This window comes from Mirounga angustirostris, unplaced genomic scaffold, assembly GCF_029215605.1.
Source record: "Mirounga angustirostris isolate CCGP_5_RB_7025 unplaced genomic scaffold, mMirAng1.0.hap1 SCAF_14, whole genome shotgun sequence".
Classification (NCBI taxonomy): Eukaryota; Metazoa; Chordata; class Mammalia; order Carnivora; family Phocidae; genus Mirounga; species Mirounga angustirostris.
This window is the reverse complement of record NW_026991722.1, coordinates 75214266-75230280: the sequence shown is the minus strand read 5'-3', so window position 1 is coordinate 75230280 and position 16015 is coordinate 75214266. Positions and strand designations below refer to the sequence as shown.

The 16015-nt window shown below is 48.0% G+C and overlaps 1 protein-coding gene across 1 annotated transcript in view; it reads right to left on the bottom strand.

The window, feature by feature from the left end:
* CCDC63 (coiled-coil domain containing 63) overlaps positions 1-14557 on the bottom strand; it is a 31521-nt gene extending 16964 nt beyond the window's left edge. Inside the window, exons 1-5 of the mRNA XM_045887664.3 lie at positions 14429-14557; positions 11398-11587; positions 5242-5361; positions 1671-1852; positions 278-459 (exon numbers count right to left, since the gene is read on the bottom strand). Coding sequence (XP_045743620.1) covers positions 278-459; positions 1671-1852; positions 5242-5361; positions 11398-11587; positions 14429-14487 — 733 coding nt within the window. The 5' untranslated portion in view covers positions 14488-14557. The remainder of the gene's footprint in view (positions 1-277; positions 460-1670; positions 1853-5241; positions 5362-11397; positions 11588-14428) is intronic.
* Between the last annotated feature and the right edge of the window lie 1458 nt (positions 14558-16015).

Here is a 16015-nt window from a genome sequence, read left to right as displayed (position 1 = left end):
CAGCCTCTGGGTTAGGATTGGCAGATAAAATACAGGACGCCCAGTTAAATTTGAATTTCAGACGAACCGTGTATTTTTTTCAAGTATCATCGTGTCCTAATTGCCGATAACCAACAAATAACTTATTTCATTTTAAAAATTTATTCGCTGTTTATCTAAAATTTAAATTTAACTAGACATCTTGTAATGTTACTTGCTAAATTTGGCAACCCTACTCCAGAAGGCCTTGGGCCCCCTCAGTTGAGAGGGAGCCAGAAAGAATGCCTGGAGAGTGTACCTTCTTCCTTTTTGGCCTGCTCCTCGAACTCCAGACGGTCATTCAGTTTGATAAGCAAGAAGGACTTGAGCTTGGTCTCGTGGGCATAGACACGCTCCAGCTCTCGGATCTCCTGGTTGTACTGAGAAATGTCCTTCTGCTGGCGGTCCTTCATGGCAGCCATGCGAGCCGTGGCTTCCAGCCTGAGCGAGGCGGTGCAGGGTCTGAGTGCACAGAGGCTCCCTCTCCCCCTCCCCTCTCCCTGCCAGACCAGAGGGACTTGCTGCCAGTGACTATCACTTTTCTTATGCATGGAGGCTCTGGAGCGGATGAACAGCCCTCCTTACCTGAATGACAGGAGCTGCCAGCTCTAGACCATCCCCAGGAACAGATCGTTCTATCATCATCATCGCCACCACCATGACCACCACCACGACCACCATCGTTATCACCACCATCGCCATCACCACGACCATCACCACCACCACCACGACCACCACCACCATCACCTCCACCACCACCATGACCAGCACCTCCACCACCACCATCACCTCCACCACCACCATGACCAGCACCTCCACCACCACCATCACCTCCACCACCACCATGACCAGCAACCTCCACCACCACCATCACCTCCACCACCATGACCAGCACCTCCACCACCACCACCACCTCCACCACCACCATCACCTCCACCACCACCATCACCTCCACCACCACCATGACCAGCACCTCCACCACCACCTCCACCACCACCATCACCTCCACCACCACCATCACCTCCACCACCACCATCACCTCCACCACCACCATGACCATCACCACCACCACCATCACCACCACCACCTCATCATTATCAGCACTTGTCAATTACTGTGGCCCAGCCAGTCCTTACATACATATACTATTTAATCCTCACTAACCCCCAAAGCGGTCCTATAATAACAGAGTAGTGATGGAGCCAGGATTCAAACCCCAATCTCTTCAACTCCAAAACCTATGCTCTTCACAGCCCAACTATATGCCTCTTGCCCCTACGAGTATGAGGCCAGGAGATAACCCAGACTGAGAGACCCCAGGACTAGAGGCAGGGGCACCCAGAGGAGACGGCACAGCAGAGCGGTTTGAATCTCAGCCCTACCACATCCACCGTTTACCTAGCTCTCAGGTTGAGTATTTCGGCAGCTCTAAGCCTTCGTATCCTGGTCTGTAATAAAATAGGGATATAACCCCTGGGACAGTTGTGAGGGTTGAAATAATACTCAGAGCACCTAGCATCATGGTGGGCACACAGTCAGTGCTCAGAGTGATGATGATGATTTAAGATCCCTCTAGACATAAGCCCAGGGGCAGAGGTGCTCAGCAGGGGGCCAAGAGACGTATCTGCCCCTAGGGTCTCCGCCCAGCCCACCTCTGCTCATAGGCCTGGGCAGACTGCTCAATGGCCACATTCATGGTTTTCTTCTGCATCAACAAGCGGCGCTGGAGCTGTTGGTACGCATTGTCGTAAGCAGCCTTCTCGTACCGCAGGTCCTCAATCTCCTTCCGGAGCTTAGCATTGGTGGTCAGCATCTTGTCGAAGTGCACGGTGACCTGTGGGCAGGGCTATGCTTCAAAACTGAGCTCACTCCTGGGGCACGAGACAGGCTTCCAGAAGGCAGCCAGAAGGTGGGAAGGTCCCTCCCACCTCCAGCCGCAGGTCCACAGCACAGCGGCTGAGGCGCTGGGTGAGAGGCTTGAGTTGGCCACCAAATAGCTAAGTGGTCTTGTGCAAGGTTCCTTCCCCGCCAGCCCCTGGATTTTAAATGTCTCAAGCTCTTTTATACCTAACTGTCGGTTTTTAGCAATGGCAGGGGAGAGAGGAAAAGGTAAATGACACCATAAGGAAACAATCAGGCAAATCCAGAAGGTAGAACTTTCTGTATCACAGCTGACCCAGACTCCTAACAGGTTGATGGCCGGGAAAAGTTGTAGAGCACTGTTCTGGGGCTGGATGATTCTTCGTGGTGGGGAGTTATCCTGTGCTTTGGGGTGTTAAAGAAGCAATCCCTGCTTTCTACCTACTGAATGCCAGCAGCACAGCCCCCGACCCAGCTGTGACAACCAAAAATGTCTCTTTTTGGAGACAATGTCCCTTTGGGGGCAAAATCATCTCTGCTTGAGAACCACTGCTGTTGACTAAAGAAATTTAAGAGACCTAACAATCGGGTAGAAACCTGATTGGCTCCAACTTTAAAAAGACACTTTGGGGCCAGCCAGAGAAATTTTAATGTGGGCAATATTAAGGAAATAGTATTAATTTTGTAAGGTGTGGTATGATTTGGTGGCTATGAAAGAAAATGTTTGATTTTTAGAGATGCAAATAGAATTTAGGGGTGAAATAGCAAGATGTCTGTAATTTACCTTAAAATACTTCAGGGGAAAGAAGGGTGAAACAAATATAGTAAAATGTTACCAATTATTAAATCTAAGTGATAGGTATGTGGGTGTTCATTATTTTATTCCCTCCATCTTTCTGCACATCTTAATAAATTTACCTTAATAAAAAGTTTTTTATGCAAAGTGCTCCCATAGACACTGAAAAGAAACAATGACAGAAAATATTCCCAATGGATATAAAGTAGATTTGATCAGAGGTTTTTAAAGCATGTTCTGAGAAACTTTAGGTTTCTGCAAGGCTCAGAAGGGGGAAGGCAAGGGAAACCACCAGGATGCAAAATTTAAGAAGGTACTCACTCTCCCAGAGTCAACTCTGCCTTTCCATGAGCCTAAGAGTGAGTGCCTCCTTAAATTTTGCATCCTGGGCTCTTTACTGGCCTCACCCTAGTCCTGGCCCTGGGTTCCTCTGTAGGATGTGTCAGTGGCCACCACACAAGGGAAGGGAATCCAGGAACAGAATCATTCTTATTCTTTCTGTATCTTCCACTTACCCTTAAGAAGATATTGGTTATCAGTCATTCGCTCTTTAGTGTGAATTTTACTCCAGGACTGTTGACATGCTACCCATCCTCTAATTGTGGGATAAAAATGGGAGGACTTTCAGGCCTCACTGAGTAAGTGGAGGAGGCTTTAGGGTCATGGGGTATTCTGGGACCCTGAAATAACCTTTAAAGATGGTTACCTAATCTACTAAAAGGCACAGGCCAGACCTGGTCAGGGAAAAGGGGACCCGTTTGAGAAGTAAAGGAGCAGCACTCCTCTCAGAAATGAAAGAGGGGACATTACTATAGACCTTACAGAAATAAAAAGAATTATAAGGCAATGTACTAAGAACAACTGTAAAACAACAAATTAGGATAACTTAGATGAAATGGACAAATTCCTAGAAAGAAACCAACTACTTAATTGACTCAGGAAGAAATAGAAACTCTGAATAGATCTATTATAAAAAAGCAGACCTCTATAGACAAGTCATCATTAAATCATGCATGCGTTCCTTCCTTCCTTCATTCATTCATTCAATCAATCAACAGATGTTTGCCAAGTACCTCCTCCAAGCCTCACACTGTGCTGGGCATTAATGATTTTTAACCAAGGGAGCTTCAGTTTCACTGGGGTTGTTAATAGTGCAGATGCCTGGGTCTAAGTCTTACAGGTTCTGATTCAAAACCAGTGAATCAAGAGAATTACAGATTCTGACTCAAAACCAGGAATCTGCATTTTAACACACATCCTAGACCTTCTGAGGCATGGGTGCAAATCACTGTGCATGGATATTAAGGACACTGCCCTGCCTTCAGTCCACTTCCAGGTTACTGGGGAAACAGAGATCAGATCCAATTAACTTCAGCCATCCCTGGTTAAAGTCTGGGGGTCAGAGTTTGGGGGAAGCTAAGAGCTTTGTATAGTGAGGCACTGACAGGCTTCCCTCCAAATCAATTCACTTGCCCTCTCTCCTGGCTTATGTTGTGGGAACTGTAATTTCACAAGTCAGACTGGAATGTGTTTGTACGTGCTCAGCATTCTTTCTTCCTTTCTTTTTGCTTTTTACCACTTCTCAGCTCTCAGTCCGCACTGTTGGATAGGGCTGTCCTCTCTTGACTTGGGGAAGGGGGGAGTAATCCAAGGGTAGTCATGTGACTCAAGTCCATGTATTCCATTCTTCTGAGCACAGTGATTGGTTGAGGGATGGGCACTTGTCCCAAGATGGCCCAATGGGAACCCTCCCTGGGACTTGTGATTGAACTCTTAGAAAAGAGATAGTCCTTTTCTGCTGGTGTTTGTTCACACTGGGGGCAGCCCAAGAATGAAGTCATTTCCACCCAAAGGAGAGATGGACAGAGAAAGTATCCTCAAGACATGTTTGGAGCACCTGGATCCAGCTATGCCTGAAGGCCCCACTTTCCCCCTGAATTTTCCAGTTCTATGGCCAACCCATTCTCTTTTTTGTGTAAGTCAGTTTGTAATTTAGAGAATCCTCCTTAATGCAAAAGGTCACTATAAATTGAAAGTGATTAGGAAACACCACTTTTCTCTTTATCAAGTTATGCATGTCTATGCTGAATATTTCCTAGAGACAATATCAACAACAACCAAAAAGCACTAGGTCTAATAGAGGCGTGAGCAGATTGCAATGGGGGAAGAAGGTCTCACTAATTCTGCTTGCTGAAGGGTGATATTTGAGCTGCTTCTTAAAAATGAGCAAGAGTTTCTAAGTCAAGGCACTAAAAATAGGCATCCCAGGAGGGGTGGGGGATTGGAATAGAGGGGGTGGGGGCAAGAGCATGGTGCATAAAGTGCAGAGAGCAAGGAGAAAGGCACCTTGGGTAACAATGGGCCAAGTGGGCGGAACAGAGTGGGTGGAGCAGGGTGGGTGGAAGTCTAAAAGGCTGCCTGGCTTGTGTGAACACCACTGGTTCACCTTCTCCTGAGTCAACGAACAAGATGGGTAGGTTCTGCTAAAGGCTTCATAGACATCATTCTCTACTCTGAGCAAGAGAAGGCAGAGCTGTTTGCAAAGCTGCAGCGAACCCCTTACGTACGAGATTCAAACGGGCTTCCAGAACGTGGATCTGCTTCTGCAGTTTCCGGGGGTCATTGGCTTCCTGTATCTTTGTGAAGATCTGTTTTTGGTTTATAATTTTTTTTTCCATCTGAACAATCTGGAAAAAAAAAAAAAGGAGAGAGAGAGAGAGAACCCCCAGCTGTGTTAAATTAACATCTGTATGGGTACAAATTTTACAGTTCACTAACGTAAGCGTGCTAAAATTAAACTGCAATGTTCTTTCTTTTCCTATCAATAGAATTTTAATTTCTTTCTTGAATGCATGCTCAACTCAACTTAATCTTAGCCAGTTTGGGGTAAAATGAGGCAATTTAGAGGTTTTGCTTTACCTGTGCTTGTGAATTTCACTCACCTTTTGGTCCAAGCTTCTTTTGGTTGGGTTTCACATCACCTGTGGCCAAAAGCATTCCTAACACACCATGCACTTAGAATAATTGATTCTGACTTCAAATAAGTGAAATACACTCTTGCCATGGTTGGCAGGAAAGAATTTGGGTGTTTCTTCCTACCCTGGTAGCTCCGGCCAAGTTCTCCAAACCCAAACACACCCACCATCACCTTTCCAGAGAACTCACTCTATAGTTTTTCATACAAGTACCAGTGGATGGGGTCATTTCCTCACACCGCCAACAGTGTGATTGCCAACCCGCCGTATGGCTTCAGCCCACACCCAGGCAGATATCCATCCAGCTTACCTGCCCAATAGTTAGCCCCATCTAGAAGCAGCTGGCTCATGCTAAATCCTAGCAGGTTCTAGAGAAGTTTAGAGAACTATTACCTGAAGACAAGTGCCTGTGAAGACTGGTGAGTGCCAGGTCCTAATGTGTCAGAGGTACCTTATCTTCTTAGGGTTTGGGCTGAGACTGAGCTCTGAGACTTTGTTTTGGAACCCTGGTGGGTGAAGGGTGGGGGCACTGTCATTTTAAGCAATTTGATATGTCCCTGTTTGTCTGGAAGTAGTAGCTTGAATTCACAGTCTGAAGCCCAGCTCCTGTTCTGGAATGGAGAAGTTCCACATGAGGCAGGTTAAATGCTTGGTGTAATGAAATATAAAGTTTGTCAACTACATGGAGGCTGGCTTCCAGCTGGGAGCAAGGCACCCCTGTGCTGAGCTTGGGCTAATGAACTCTGGGAGCAGTCTCATCTGGGGTCCTGTGTTAGCATCCCTGAGATTTAGTTTCCTTTGTTTATCCCCAAACCTTCAGGAAGTCTAATACAGCACAGTCTCAGCTATGAGCATGGAACATTGAGAGAAAAATCTATACTAGAGTTTGCAAACTATGGCCAAGCAGGTGACATAAAAGAGTAAAGTGGACGCACTATAAGACACTACAGGATGGTAGAGAGTATAGGAAACTAGAGGACACACACCCTGCCTTAAGGGGCAGCAGCTTATATGATGCAACTACAAATTATAGAAAGTGCAACTGAACAGTGGCTTTTTAAAGATTTATTTATTTATTTTAGAGAGAGTGCATGCGTGAGTTGGGGGGAGGGGAAGAGGGAGAAAGAATCCTAAGCAGACTCCCCGCTGAGCTCAGAGCCCTCTGAGGGGTTCAATCTCACAACCCTGAGATCATGACCTGAGCTGTAAGAGTCAGATGCTTAACTGGCTGAGCCACCCAGGTGCCCCATGGCTTAAACAAATTATGGTTTATCTTTCTGTCCATAAACGTTGCTGGCTTAAAGTTCAGTAACTCATGGAAATAAATACAAGATCTCTATAATTTACCTGGCCTTTCCCTGATGGTCAAAAAATGTCTGCCATAGCACCAGCCTTCACAGTCATGTTCCAGGAAGGAAGGAAGGAAGAAGCAATATGGGTAAAAGGGTGGAACCTAAATCTAGAAAGCAAAACTTTCCCAGATACCCCCAACAAACTTCCCCTTAAATTTTATTGTCCCCCCTTAGCTGCAAGGCAGGATGGGAAACATAGCTCTTTAGGAGTCTGTTAGAGAGGAAGAAGTAGAGAGTGGGTAAACAGCTCTTGTGTCACTACGACACTATTTAGGTACAGTTGCCCCATGGAAATTCAGGCCCAATGTTGCCAGATCTTTCAGTCTTTTTTTGAAGAGAAGCCAGATATCCACTTTTTTTTTTCATGAAATCTCTCAATTTTTAACATGTTAACACTAATTAAAATAAATGTTAAACACTGAACAGGCCAAAGCCTTCATGTTGTCAGGCTTAATCTGTCCTGAAGATCACCAATTTGGTCTACACCCATATTTTAAGGTCTTGAAGGAACCACAGTAGACTGATGAAAGGTGATTTAGGCAGCAAGAGATGCCAAGCAGAAGACAGAAGAGTGGTCCAGAGCCAGGTAGCTGGAAGAGGGGACAACAACCACAACTGTGGGGGACATGGTGGGTGGTTGACTGCCCCAACACCCATCCCACCCCAGAAGACTGATCCAAACCAACCATGGTGACTTTACCCCCTCTGCCTATGATTTATTCATCAGGGATGAGCTGGACTAAACCACTTGGGGCCTCTGAATTCAGAAGGTGTGATTGCTAGAGAAGCTTCTAGAAAAAGTTTCATTTCCTAAAAAAGCGTCATAAGAAGAGACAGTCTGTCTCTTCATTCCCTTTGCCAGTGATTGGCCTAGAAGTAGATATATGCTCTAGCCCTAGCCAATGAAGGAAAACCAGCTAGAGAGATTTTGTGAAAAAGTCTCTCCCCCATAAGAGTGGATATCATGTTAAGAATCAGCCCCTCATCCCTTCTTCACATCACTGAATGGAATGATGTGAGAAGCTACACCAGCTAAGCTTTGGCAGCCATCTTGAGACCATGAGGGGAGGGCCAACCAAGAGGATCAGAGAGAAAAAGACCAACCTATCATTGCAGAGCTACTAAAAAATCCCTGGGATGACCTTTTTCCAGATAGACATCTTACTATGTGAGAAAAACAAACTTCTGTTCTTCCAGCCACTTCTAGTCAAGAATTGCTTTACCTGCAGCCCAATCTATTCTCACTGGTACATCAAGCAAGACGGCAGCTCAGATGATCAGGCATCAAGGGAACCGCTGGGTCTCACACAATCTCATAAGGCACGTGAAGGCTGTGTGTAAGTGATATTAGCAGCCAGGCTTTGGATCAAGTCAAGTCAGATCCCTGTTCTACTCGGTTCTCCTCTTCTGTGTTATGGGCAGGCAGCCTCTCTAGACTGCAGCGTTTCCTTGTGCCCGCCCCTGAGTTGACCCAGAGACCTCAGGTTCCAGCTCCTTGACGAAGGAAGGTGTGTGTCAGCACTTCCTGTTGCTCCTGTGATTAAATTCAGCCTCCTATTCCCTTTGGCACCTTAGTGTCAGATGTTGTTCTTGTGACGCGGAGAGTAATTAGGCCTCTGCCTGACGGGAGACACAGCCAAGCCTGCGCCGACGGAGGAGGGCATCGCCTACGTGAGGTGCTCTCTTCAGCATAAAGGCACAGGCTTATCTGCTTTTTGAGGCCAGGCTGGGCCCGGTAAGGTCCCTGCCTCCAGTGACCTCTTGCAAGGGAGCAGCTCTGGACGTTGTGTGGTGGGCACGGCCGCAGGGGATTCTGGGACCTGCCCACCCTGCGATGGAACTGGGCAAAGAGGGTTTCTGTACAGGGCAGTGAGTGCCATATTCTTTTGAGGATCCCAAAGTAGCTGGGACGCCTGGGTGGCTCAGTCGTTAAGCGTCTGCCTTCAGCTCAGGTCATCATCCCGGGGTCCTGGGATCGAGCCCCGCATCGGGCTCCTTGCTCTGCGGGGAGTCTGCTTCTCCCTCTGCCTGCCACTCCCCCTGCTTGTGCTCTCTCTCTCTCTGACAAATAAGTAAATGAAATCCTTTTTAAAAAGTAGCTTGCCGGGCGCCTGGGTGGCTCAGTCGTTAAGCGTCTGCCTTCGGCTCAGGTCATGATCCCAGGGTCCTGGGATCAAGTCCCGCATTGGGCTCCCTGCTCGGCAGGAAGCCTGCTTCTCCCTCTCCCACTCCCCCTGCTTGTGTTCCTGCTCTCGCTATCTCTCTGTCAAATAAATAAATAAAATCTTTAAAAAAAAAAAAGTAGCTTGCCTTTTCCTACTGTTTCTGAGGACCCACATCCCCATTTTTTTCAATTTTCCACTTTCTTCACTGTTATTGCCTTTCTCATTCATTCATATATTCATTCATCAATGATTATTAAACACCTGCTCTGTGCCAGACAACTAAGGGTATGAAGGCAATCAAGACAGTATGATGGTCCCTGACCTCAACACTAGGGCTGGAAACGAGCTACGAAGCACAGTTAGTCCTGGGAAAAGGGAGAGGTAAGGTATTTTGGACAGAGACAGCAGGAGCATCTGGAGAGGAAATGAAGGGACAACCATCCAGCAGAAATAGCATTTGGGCTGAGACCCGAATGATGAATAGGAGCTCCCCAGGCAGGGAAGACGGGGAAGGGCAATCCAGGCAGAGGGAACAGCAGGTGCAAAGGCCTGCAAATGAGAGACAGCACTATGGGTTCATGAAAGTGGCCAGTGTGGACTGAAAACAGAGGAGGGGGGTGCAGGAGAGAAGGTGGGAGGGGCAGGAGGGACACAAGGCAGCAGAGCCAACAAACCACACTGGGGAGTTTGGCCCTCATCTCAAGAACAATAGGAAATTACTGAAGGGTTTGAAGCAGAGGAAAGATGGAATGAGATTTCCAGATTCTTTCAGTCAGTAAATATTTATTGAGGACCTACTATGTGCCAGGCACTGGGATAGGCACAGGATGGGTAGAGAGGGGAACAAAACAGACATGGTCCTTGCCCTCCTGGAGGTGACAGACTATGGACAGATGACACCTGTGTTAAAGTATAATTACCACAAGGAGAGGTGCTATGAGGGAAGTGCCAAGGGGTGTCATGAAAGGATTTAAGGGAGTGTGCTGAGATCTTGTTTGCCCCCTGAGGTTCACTCTCCACTCTGTTCCACCCACCCTGCTCTGGGCCCCAAGAGGCTGATCCGGAAGGATCCCATGATGACTCCCTTGCACTGGGGGCCTGTGGGTGAGAAGACAGAGGTTGGGGTATCTATGCCCCCTGGTTTGCTCTCTGTCTTCAGGTTCCAGAGTATCTGCCCTGCCCACTGCAGCTAACCCTACAGTGCGTCAATGTTCCTACTCTGTCCTCACACCCTTGTAAATACAGCCTCATAAAACTCTTCTCAAAGGTACCTTACTGAGCATACTATTTGTTTTTGGCAATTATTAATTAATGCAAGGGGGATATACTTTAAACAGGAGAAAGGGTATAGAAAAGGCCTCCCTGAGAAAGTCACATTTAGGCTGAGCCATAAAGGGCAAGAAGCAGAGATCAGGGGAACATGAGGTAAGAACAGTTTTCACATATTTGAAAAAAAAAAAAAAAGTCTTCTGCAGCTGGCTTAGATGAGTTGAGGAAGGAATGACATGGGATGAGGACAGAGGGGCAGGCAGGGGCTAGATCATGCAGGGCCTTTCAAGCCATGGGAAGGGATAGGACCATTAACACTGTTCAGCAAATGTCTCTAGCTCTTTGCCTTCTGGATACACGCACTTCCTAGACACTTTTGCGGATGGATAGAGTTGACTATTTGGGGGATGGGCAGTTGGGGTATATATGGATTTGGTAGACAGTTTTGAGCCTCTGGGTCATGGACAGAAGTGACGTGCCACATCCAGGCTGCAGCATTCAATTGCCAGTGTGAGACTTTCCAGAACTCTCTTTGTCTCCATCACAACACCTGGCAATATTCAAGATGGTGGATACCCCATCAGCCTGGTCTCAGGATGAGAAGATAGAAGAGCCCACAGCCAATCCATGAGAGACAGCATGAATGGGGAAGAAACCTTTCTTGTTTTAAACCACTGAGTGGTGAGCAGGGGTGTTCCTGCAGCATAACCTAACCTCTCCTGACTGGCACAGTAAGGGTTTGGGAATTTACTCTAAGTGGAGTGGGGAGGTGCTGGGGAAACACAGCGGAGGAATGGCCTGGGAGAGTAGGGGTCACAAGGTGGCAGAGTAAGCACAGTCACCTTTAGAATATGGGGTGTCAGATCTGGCCTAAGGCATCATGGGTACCCCCTCCCCCCATTCCACCCCGCCCCCTCCCCTTGCCCTGCGCTCCAGTTAACCCTCTAAGGGAAGGACCACACCTTCTCATCCAGTTCTGCCAACAGCACTTTCATTGACTTAATCAGGGCCTCATAGTCGTCCTTGGTCTGCAGCAGGAAACACAGCTCCATGTAGTTCTTCTCATTCAGATCCAAGTTCTTCGAGGACTTGATGAGACCCAAAAGCAGAGTGATCTCTTCCTGCTCTCCCTGCAGGGCCTTGATTTCCTTGCTGTGGGGAAAGCGCGTGATTAACCCTGAACCGCCGAGTTTACCTTGCTCTGCCGCTCTAGGCTCCTTGGCAAGGAGACACCGAGAGGTACCACCCACCCCGGCAGGTGGCTGGGGCGGGGCCGGCGGTGGGGTTGATCCAGGTCCAGAACTCTGACCGCCTGCAACTCCACGGCTCCGCCCCCTCGCTAGGGGGCCTTTTCTCCCCAGGGAACAATTTGCAGCTGTGCCTGTCAAAACCCATTACCTAGACGGGATGGGGGCGACGGGGGGGGGGGGGGGGGGGGGGACGGGGGGCAGGTCCTCTCTTTTGCCAGCAGTTCACGGGCATCTGTCTGATTTTGCTGACTTTCTTTCCAGACTTTACAGCCAATTATCTCTGGTAATGAGAAGCAAGCCCATCAGGCAGGCATTTTCAATTTCGCATCAACACAGAGATGCGCAGTAACCTCCAACCTCGCCCAGTTTCTCTACGCAGGGTGCTAATGATTTATTAAATCAGCTGACAGGAGTCTCCTCTCTCTCCCTCTCCCTACTCTGGAGAGGAGAGGGGTCGGAGTGTGGACAAACAGGGCTTTTGAAAAGAAAAAAGGCTCAGGAGACGGCAACTGAACAAAGGGAAATGGCGCAGAGGCCGAGTTTCTGGCAAAGTCTGGGCACCCAGCGCCCTGGGCAGTGCAGTCTGCAGACTACATATCCTTTGGCAGCTTGGAGAAACGCAGAAGCTCAGGCCCCAACCCAGGACCTATTGAATCAGAATCTGCTTTGTGACAAGATCCTCAAGTCACGCATATGCACATTTTTAAAAAAGATTTACTTATTTGAGAGAGTGAGGGAGAGAGAGAGCACAGAGGGAGAAGGAGACTCCCTGCTGAACAGGGAGCCCAATTTAGGGCCAGATCCCAGGACCCTGGGATCATGACCTGAGCCAAAGGCAGACGCTTAACCAACTGAGCCACCCAGGCGCCCCTAAATAAAATCTTTTTTTTTTTTAAGATTTTATTTATTTGACAGAGACACAGCGAGAGAGAGAACACAAGCAGGGGGAGTGGGAGAGGGAGAAGCAGGCTTCCTGCAGAGCAGGGAGCCCGATGCGGGACTCGATCCCAGGACCCTGGGATCATGACCTGAGCCAAAGGCAGATGCTTAACCGACTGAGCCCCCCACGTGCCCATGTCCAGTAGAATTTCTGTAATTATGGGAATGTTCTCTATCTACTCTCTGATAGCATCCACCAGGCATCAAGACTATTGAGCACTTGAAATGTGGCTAGTGCAACTGAAGAACTGAATTTTTAATGTTCTTTCATCAACTACAAATGTAAATAGCCCCATGTGGGAATGTACCCCTAATTCTAGAGCTACTTGTCTTCTAAATCTGGCAGCTGGGACCTTTCTCCCCCTCTTAAGCCACTCTTGGGAGGGGGTCTTTGTTAAGGTGGAGAGAAAAAAAGAGGACAAGAGTCCCCCAGAGTTGGGAGTTCAGAGGACTCAGTAAAAGCAAAAGGAAGGTTTGTCTGTCTCATCAGCTGGGCTGGGACTGTGAGTGAAGTGCTCCCAAATTTAAGGAGACCCTCACTCTCAGGGGGTACAGGTGCAGGACAAGCACTGAGGAAAAAGTGTCTCCTTAAATATTGCATGCTAGGCAACTCACTCAGCTCATCTCAGTCCTGGCCCCTGTTTACAGGTGTTTCGCTTGAAGAATCTGAGATCTCCACTTTTCCACCCCTCCCCTTCAGGTCCATCACAGTGAAACCAGATCAAATGGACTGGAGTAAAAGTAGGATGAAGGGTAAGATTCGAGAAAAACTGTCAGAGACCCACCAGGAAGGAGGCTTTTCCTGATGCCCACCAGGGGTAGGCTCTGAATCAGGGCTGCCACGCACAGATGTGCAGGTTGTGGACTGCACTGTCCAAGGGAGCTCTGTCTGCTTGAAAAGCAATCATTGATTTCTTGACTTACTATACTTTCCTGGGAGACGCTTCATCTTGTTCGAACAAAATCCCTAGGTAATGACAGTGTTTCCAACAGATGGCAGTAAAGTGTCCTGAGAAAGGGTGCTTTTTTCTAATGCACATGAAGATCCCGTAGGAACTGTCGGAGTTAAATCCATTGAAACTCTGAACCGCCCCCGCTTCCCCTATCCTCTGAACTTCACATAACATCAAACAGTAAGATTTTCTTTCTAATAATGGGCAGTTTCTGCCTGTATAAACGTTATGGAGGTAGCTAAGGAATTACATTCCTTTGGAGGGAATCTAAGGATATTTGTTTATTCAACCCCAGGGAACACTTTTCTATTGTCTAAAAAAGCTATCCACATCATAATTTCTAGGACAACCAAATTTCAAATATTTGATCTTGCAGATTCCATAAGGAGGCATAGCAGGAAACATCTTTTGGGATAGCACAGCCTGATTATTTCCCCTCCTCTGGGAACTCCCCCACCCGGGGTTGCTAGAACCATGCGAGTGACACTCAAGAGCCATTTTGTATCCTAAGGCTCAGTCCCCGCCCCCTGGCCACAGCTGACTGGACCAGGACCAGGATTAGACACCTGACCCAAGCTAAGCCAATCAGATTCCCCCTTTCCTGGGAGTTTGGGATTGGAATTGATTCACGCACGGGGGCCTCTTGGTGTGGTGCCCCCCCTTGGAGTCCTGGTGACAGCCTGGATTCTGCGAATAAATACCCCGGCTACTGAAGCTATCCCACCTAGATACCCAGATTGGGTTCAGAATCGGGTCCCTGCTCAGAGGCCACATGAGAAGGCACACCGCATGAAACCAAATCCAAAGTTTTCTCCAAGTTCACTCAGTATAAAACTCTGGCCATTGCTTACTGCTGGTTGGAGATCTTCTGCTGGGAGCGGAAGTTAAAGGACTTCCGACTTTCCACCATCTTCCTGAACTGCTGCCTCAGCTTCCGAAGCTCAGCCTCAGCCAGCTGCTCTTTGACCTTCTCCGAAAGTTCCTGGATGGTTTCGGAGCTTTTTCTCCTGTGCTTCTTTGACTGGGTGAGATGGGGAGAGGCATTGAGCAACGGGTTAGGTGACCAGAGAAGCCTACATTTCAGCTCAAGGGCAGAGGGCAGGAAGGTGTCTGGGGGCAGGGCTAGAGGTGGAAGAACAACACCCTTGGGTGATGTCAACTGCTTATCTGTTACATGGAAAACCTGCTCTGGGTTGCCAGGGTAGAGAGGAGGCTGGGCCTCATTATTGCATACTGAAAGGCGGCCTCGCTGTGTGACCTTAGCTGAATCACTTAACATTTCTGAGCCTCCAGTCTCTCATCTCTAAAATGGGTGCATATAGATTTGTTGTCAGGATTAGATGAGCTAGTATGTGCCCAGCGGCTAGCACAGTGCCTGACCCACAGTAAGCGTTCCACACACAGGAGCTAATACCTACCATCGGCATCTTGAAGGAATTGTGCTTTCGCTATGCTCAGACACCGGGGAGGTCAAAGCCAGTGAGTGCTCTTCTCTCTCTCTGCAATGTCCTGTCCACAGCGGCAAACGGAAGACAATGTGTGAGCCACCCGCTGGCAGTGTGGGGCCCAGTGGCACCTTCTCCCTTACCCCCCCCCCCCACCTTCAGTCCCTTCCTCCTCCCACCACTTTGGCGCATGTGGAGGACTCGGCAGATGGATGCCCGGGTGTGAGAAGAGCCGCCTTCTTTTTCTTCTTCTTCTTCTTCCTCTTCCTCAAATAAATAAAATCTTAAAAAAAAATAAATAAAAGATTTTATTTATTTATTTGTCTCTGTCAAATAAATAAAATCTTTAAAAAATAATAAAAGATTTTATTTATTTGTCTCTCTGTCAAATAAAATCTTTTTTAAAAAATAAAGTATTAGTTGTGTCAATCATCAGATCTCGACAAATTTCCTCCTCCTCCACTTACTAACCTTGGGCAAGTCCCTTCCATCCTCTGGGCCTCATTTCCTCCTCTGGTAAATAAGAGAAGTTCTAGAAGGCACCTCACAGGTTGGGAAGCCTTAAGGCACCTCACTGAGCCTGGCACATAGTAAGTGCTCAGTAAACAGGGGCTGGTATGATATGGTATCGTATGGGTTGTTTCATCTGGTGAAGGTCCAGGGTAATAACCGTTTATGAAGGCTTGAGGAGTGTGCAGCATTCCTCTAGCTCCTGGTCACAACACCTGGATTTGTTCTGGGAAACCACCCGGTCAGGTTTTTCTCCCTGGGACTGACCCCACCCCTCCCTATCGGATTGGAGCATGTGACTCTGGAAGGGCCAATCAGAGTGCCAGATCCCTAGCTGATCTGCATAATCCCACCCCACCCCCCAACTCCTGCCAGTGTGATCCTGTCAGGGATGGGAACGTATCCCTGACTTGTCCCAGCAGAGTGAATAGTGGGGTTTAATCTTGAACACTCAGAAGAGAGGGACTTTGTTTCCTGCTGCTC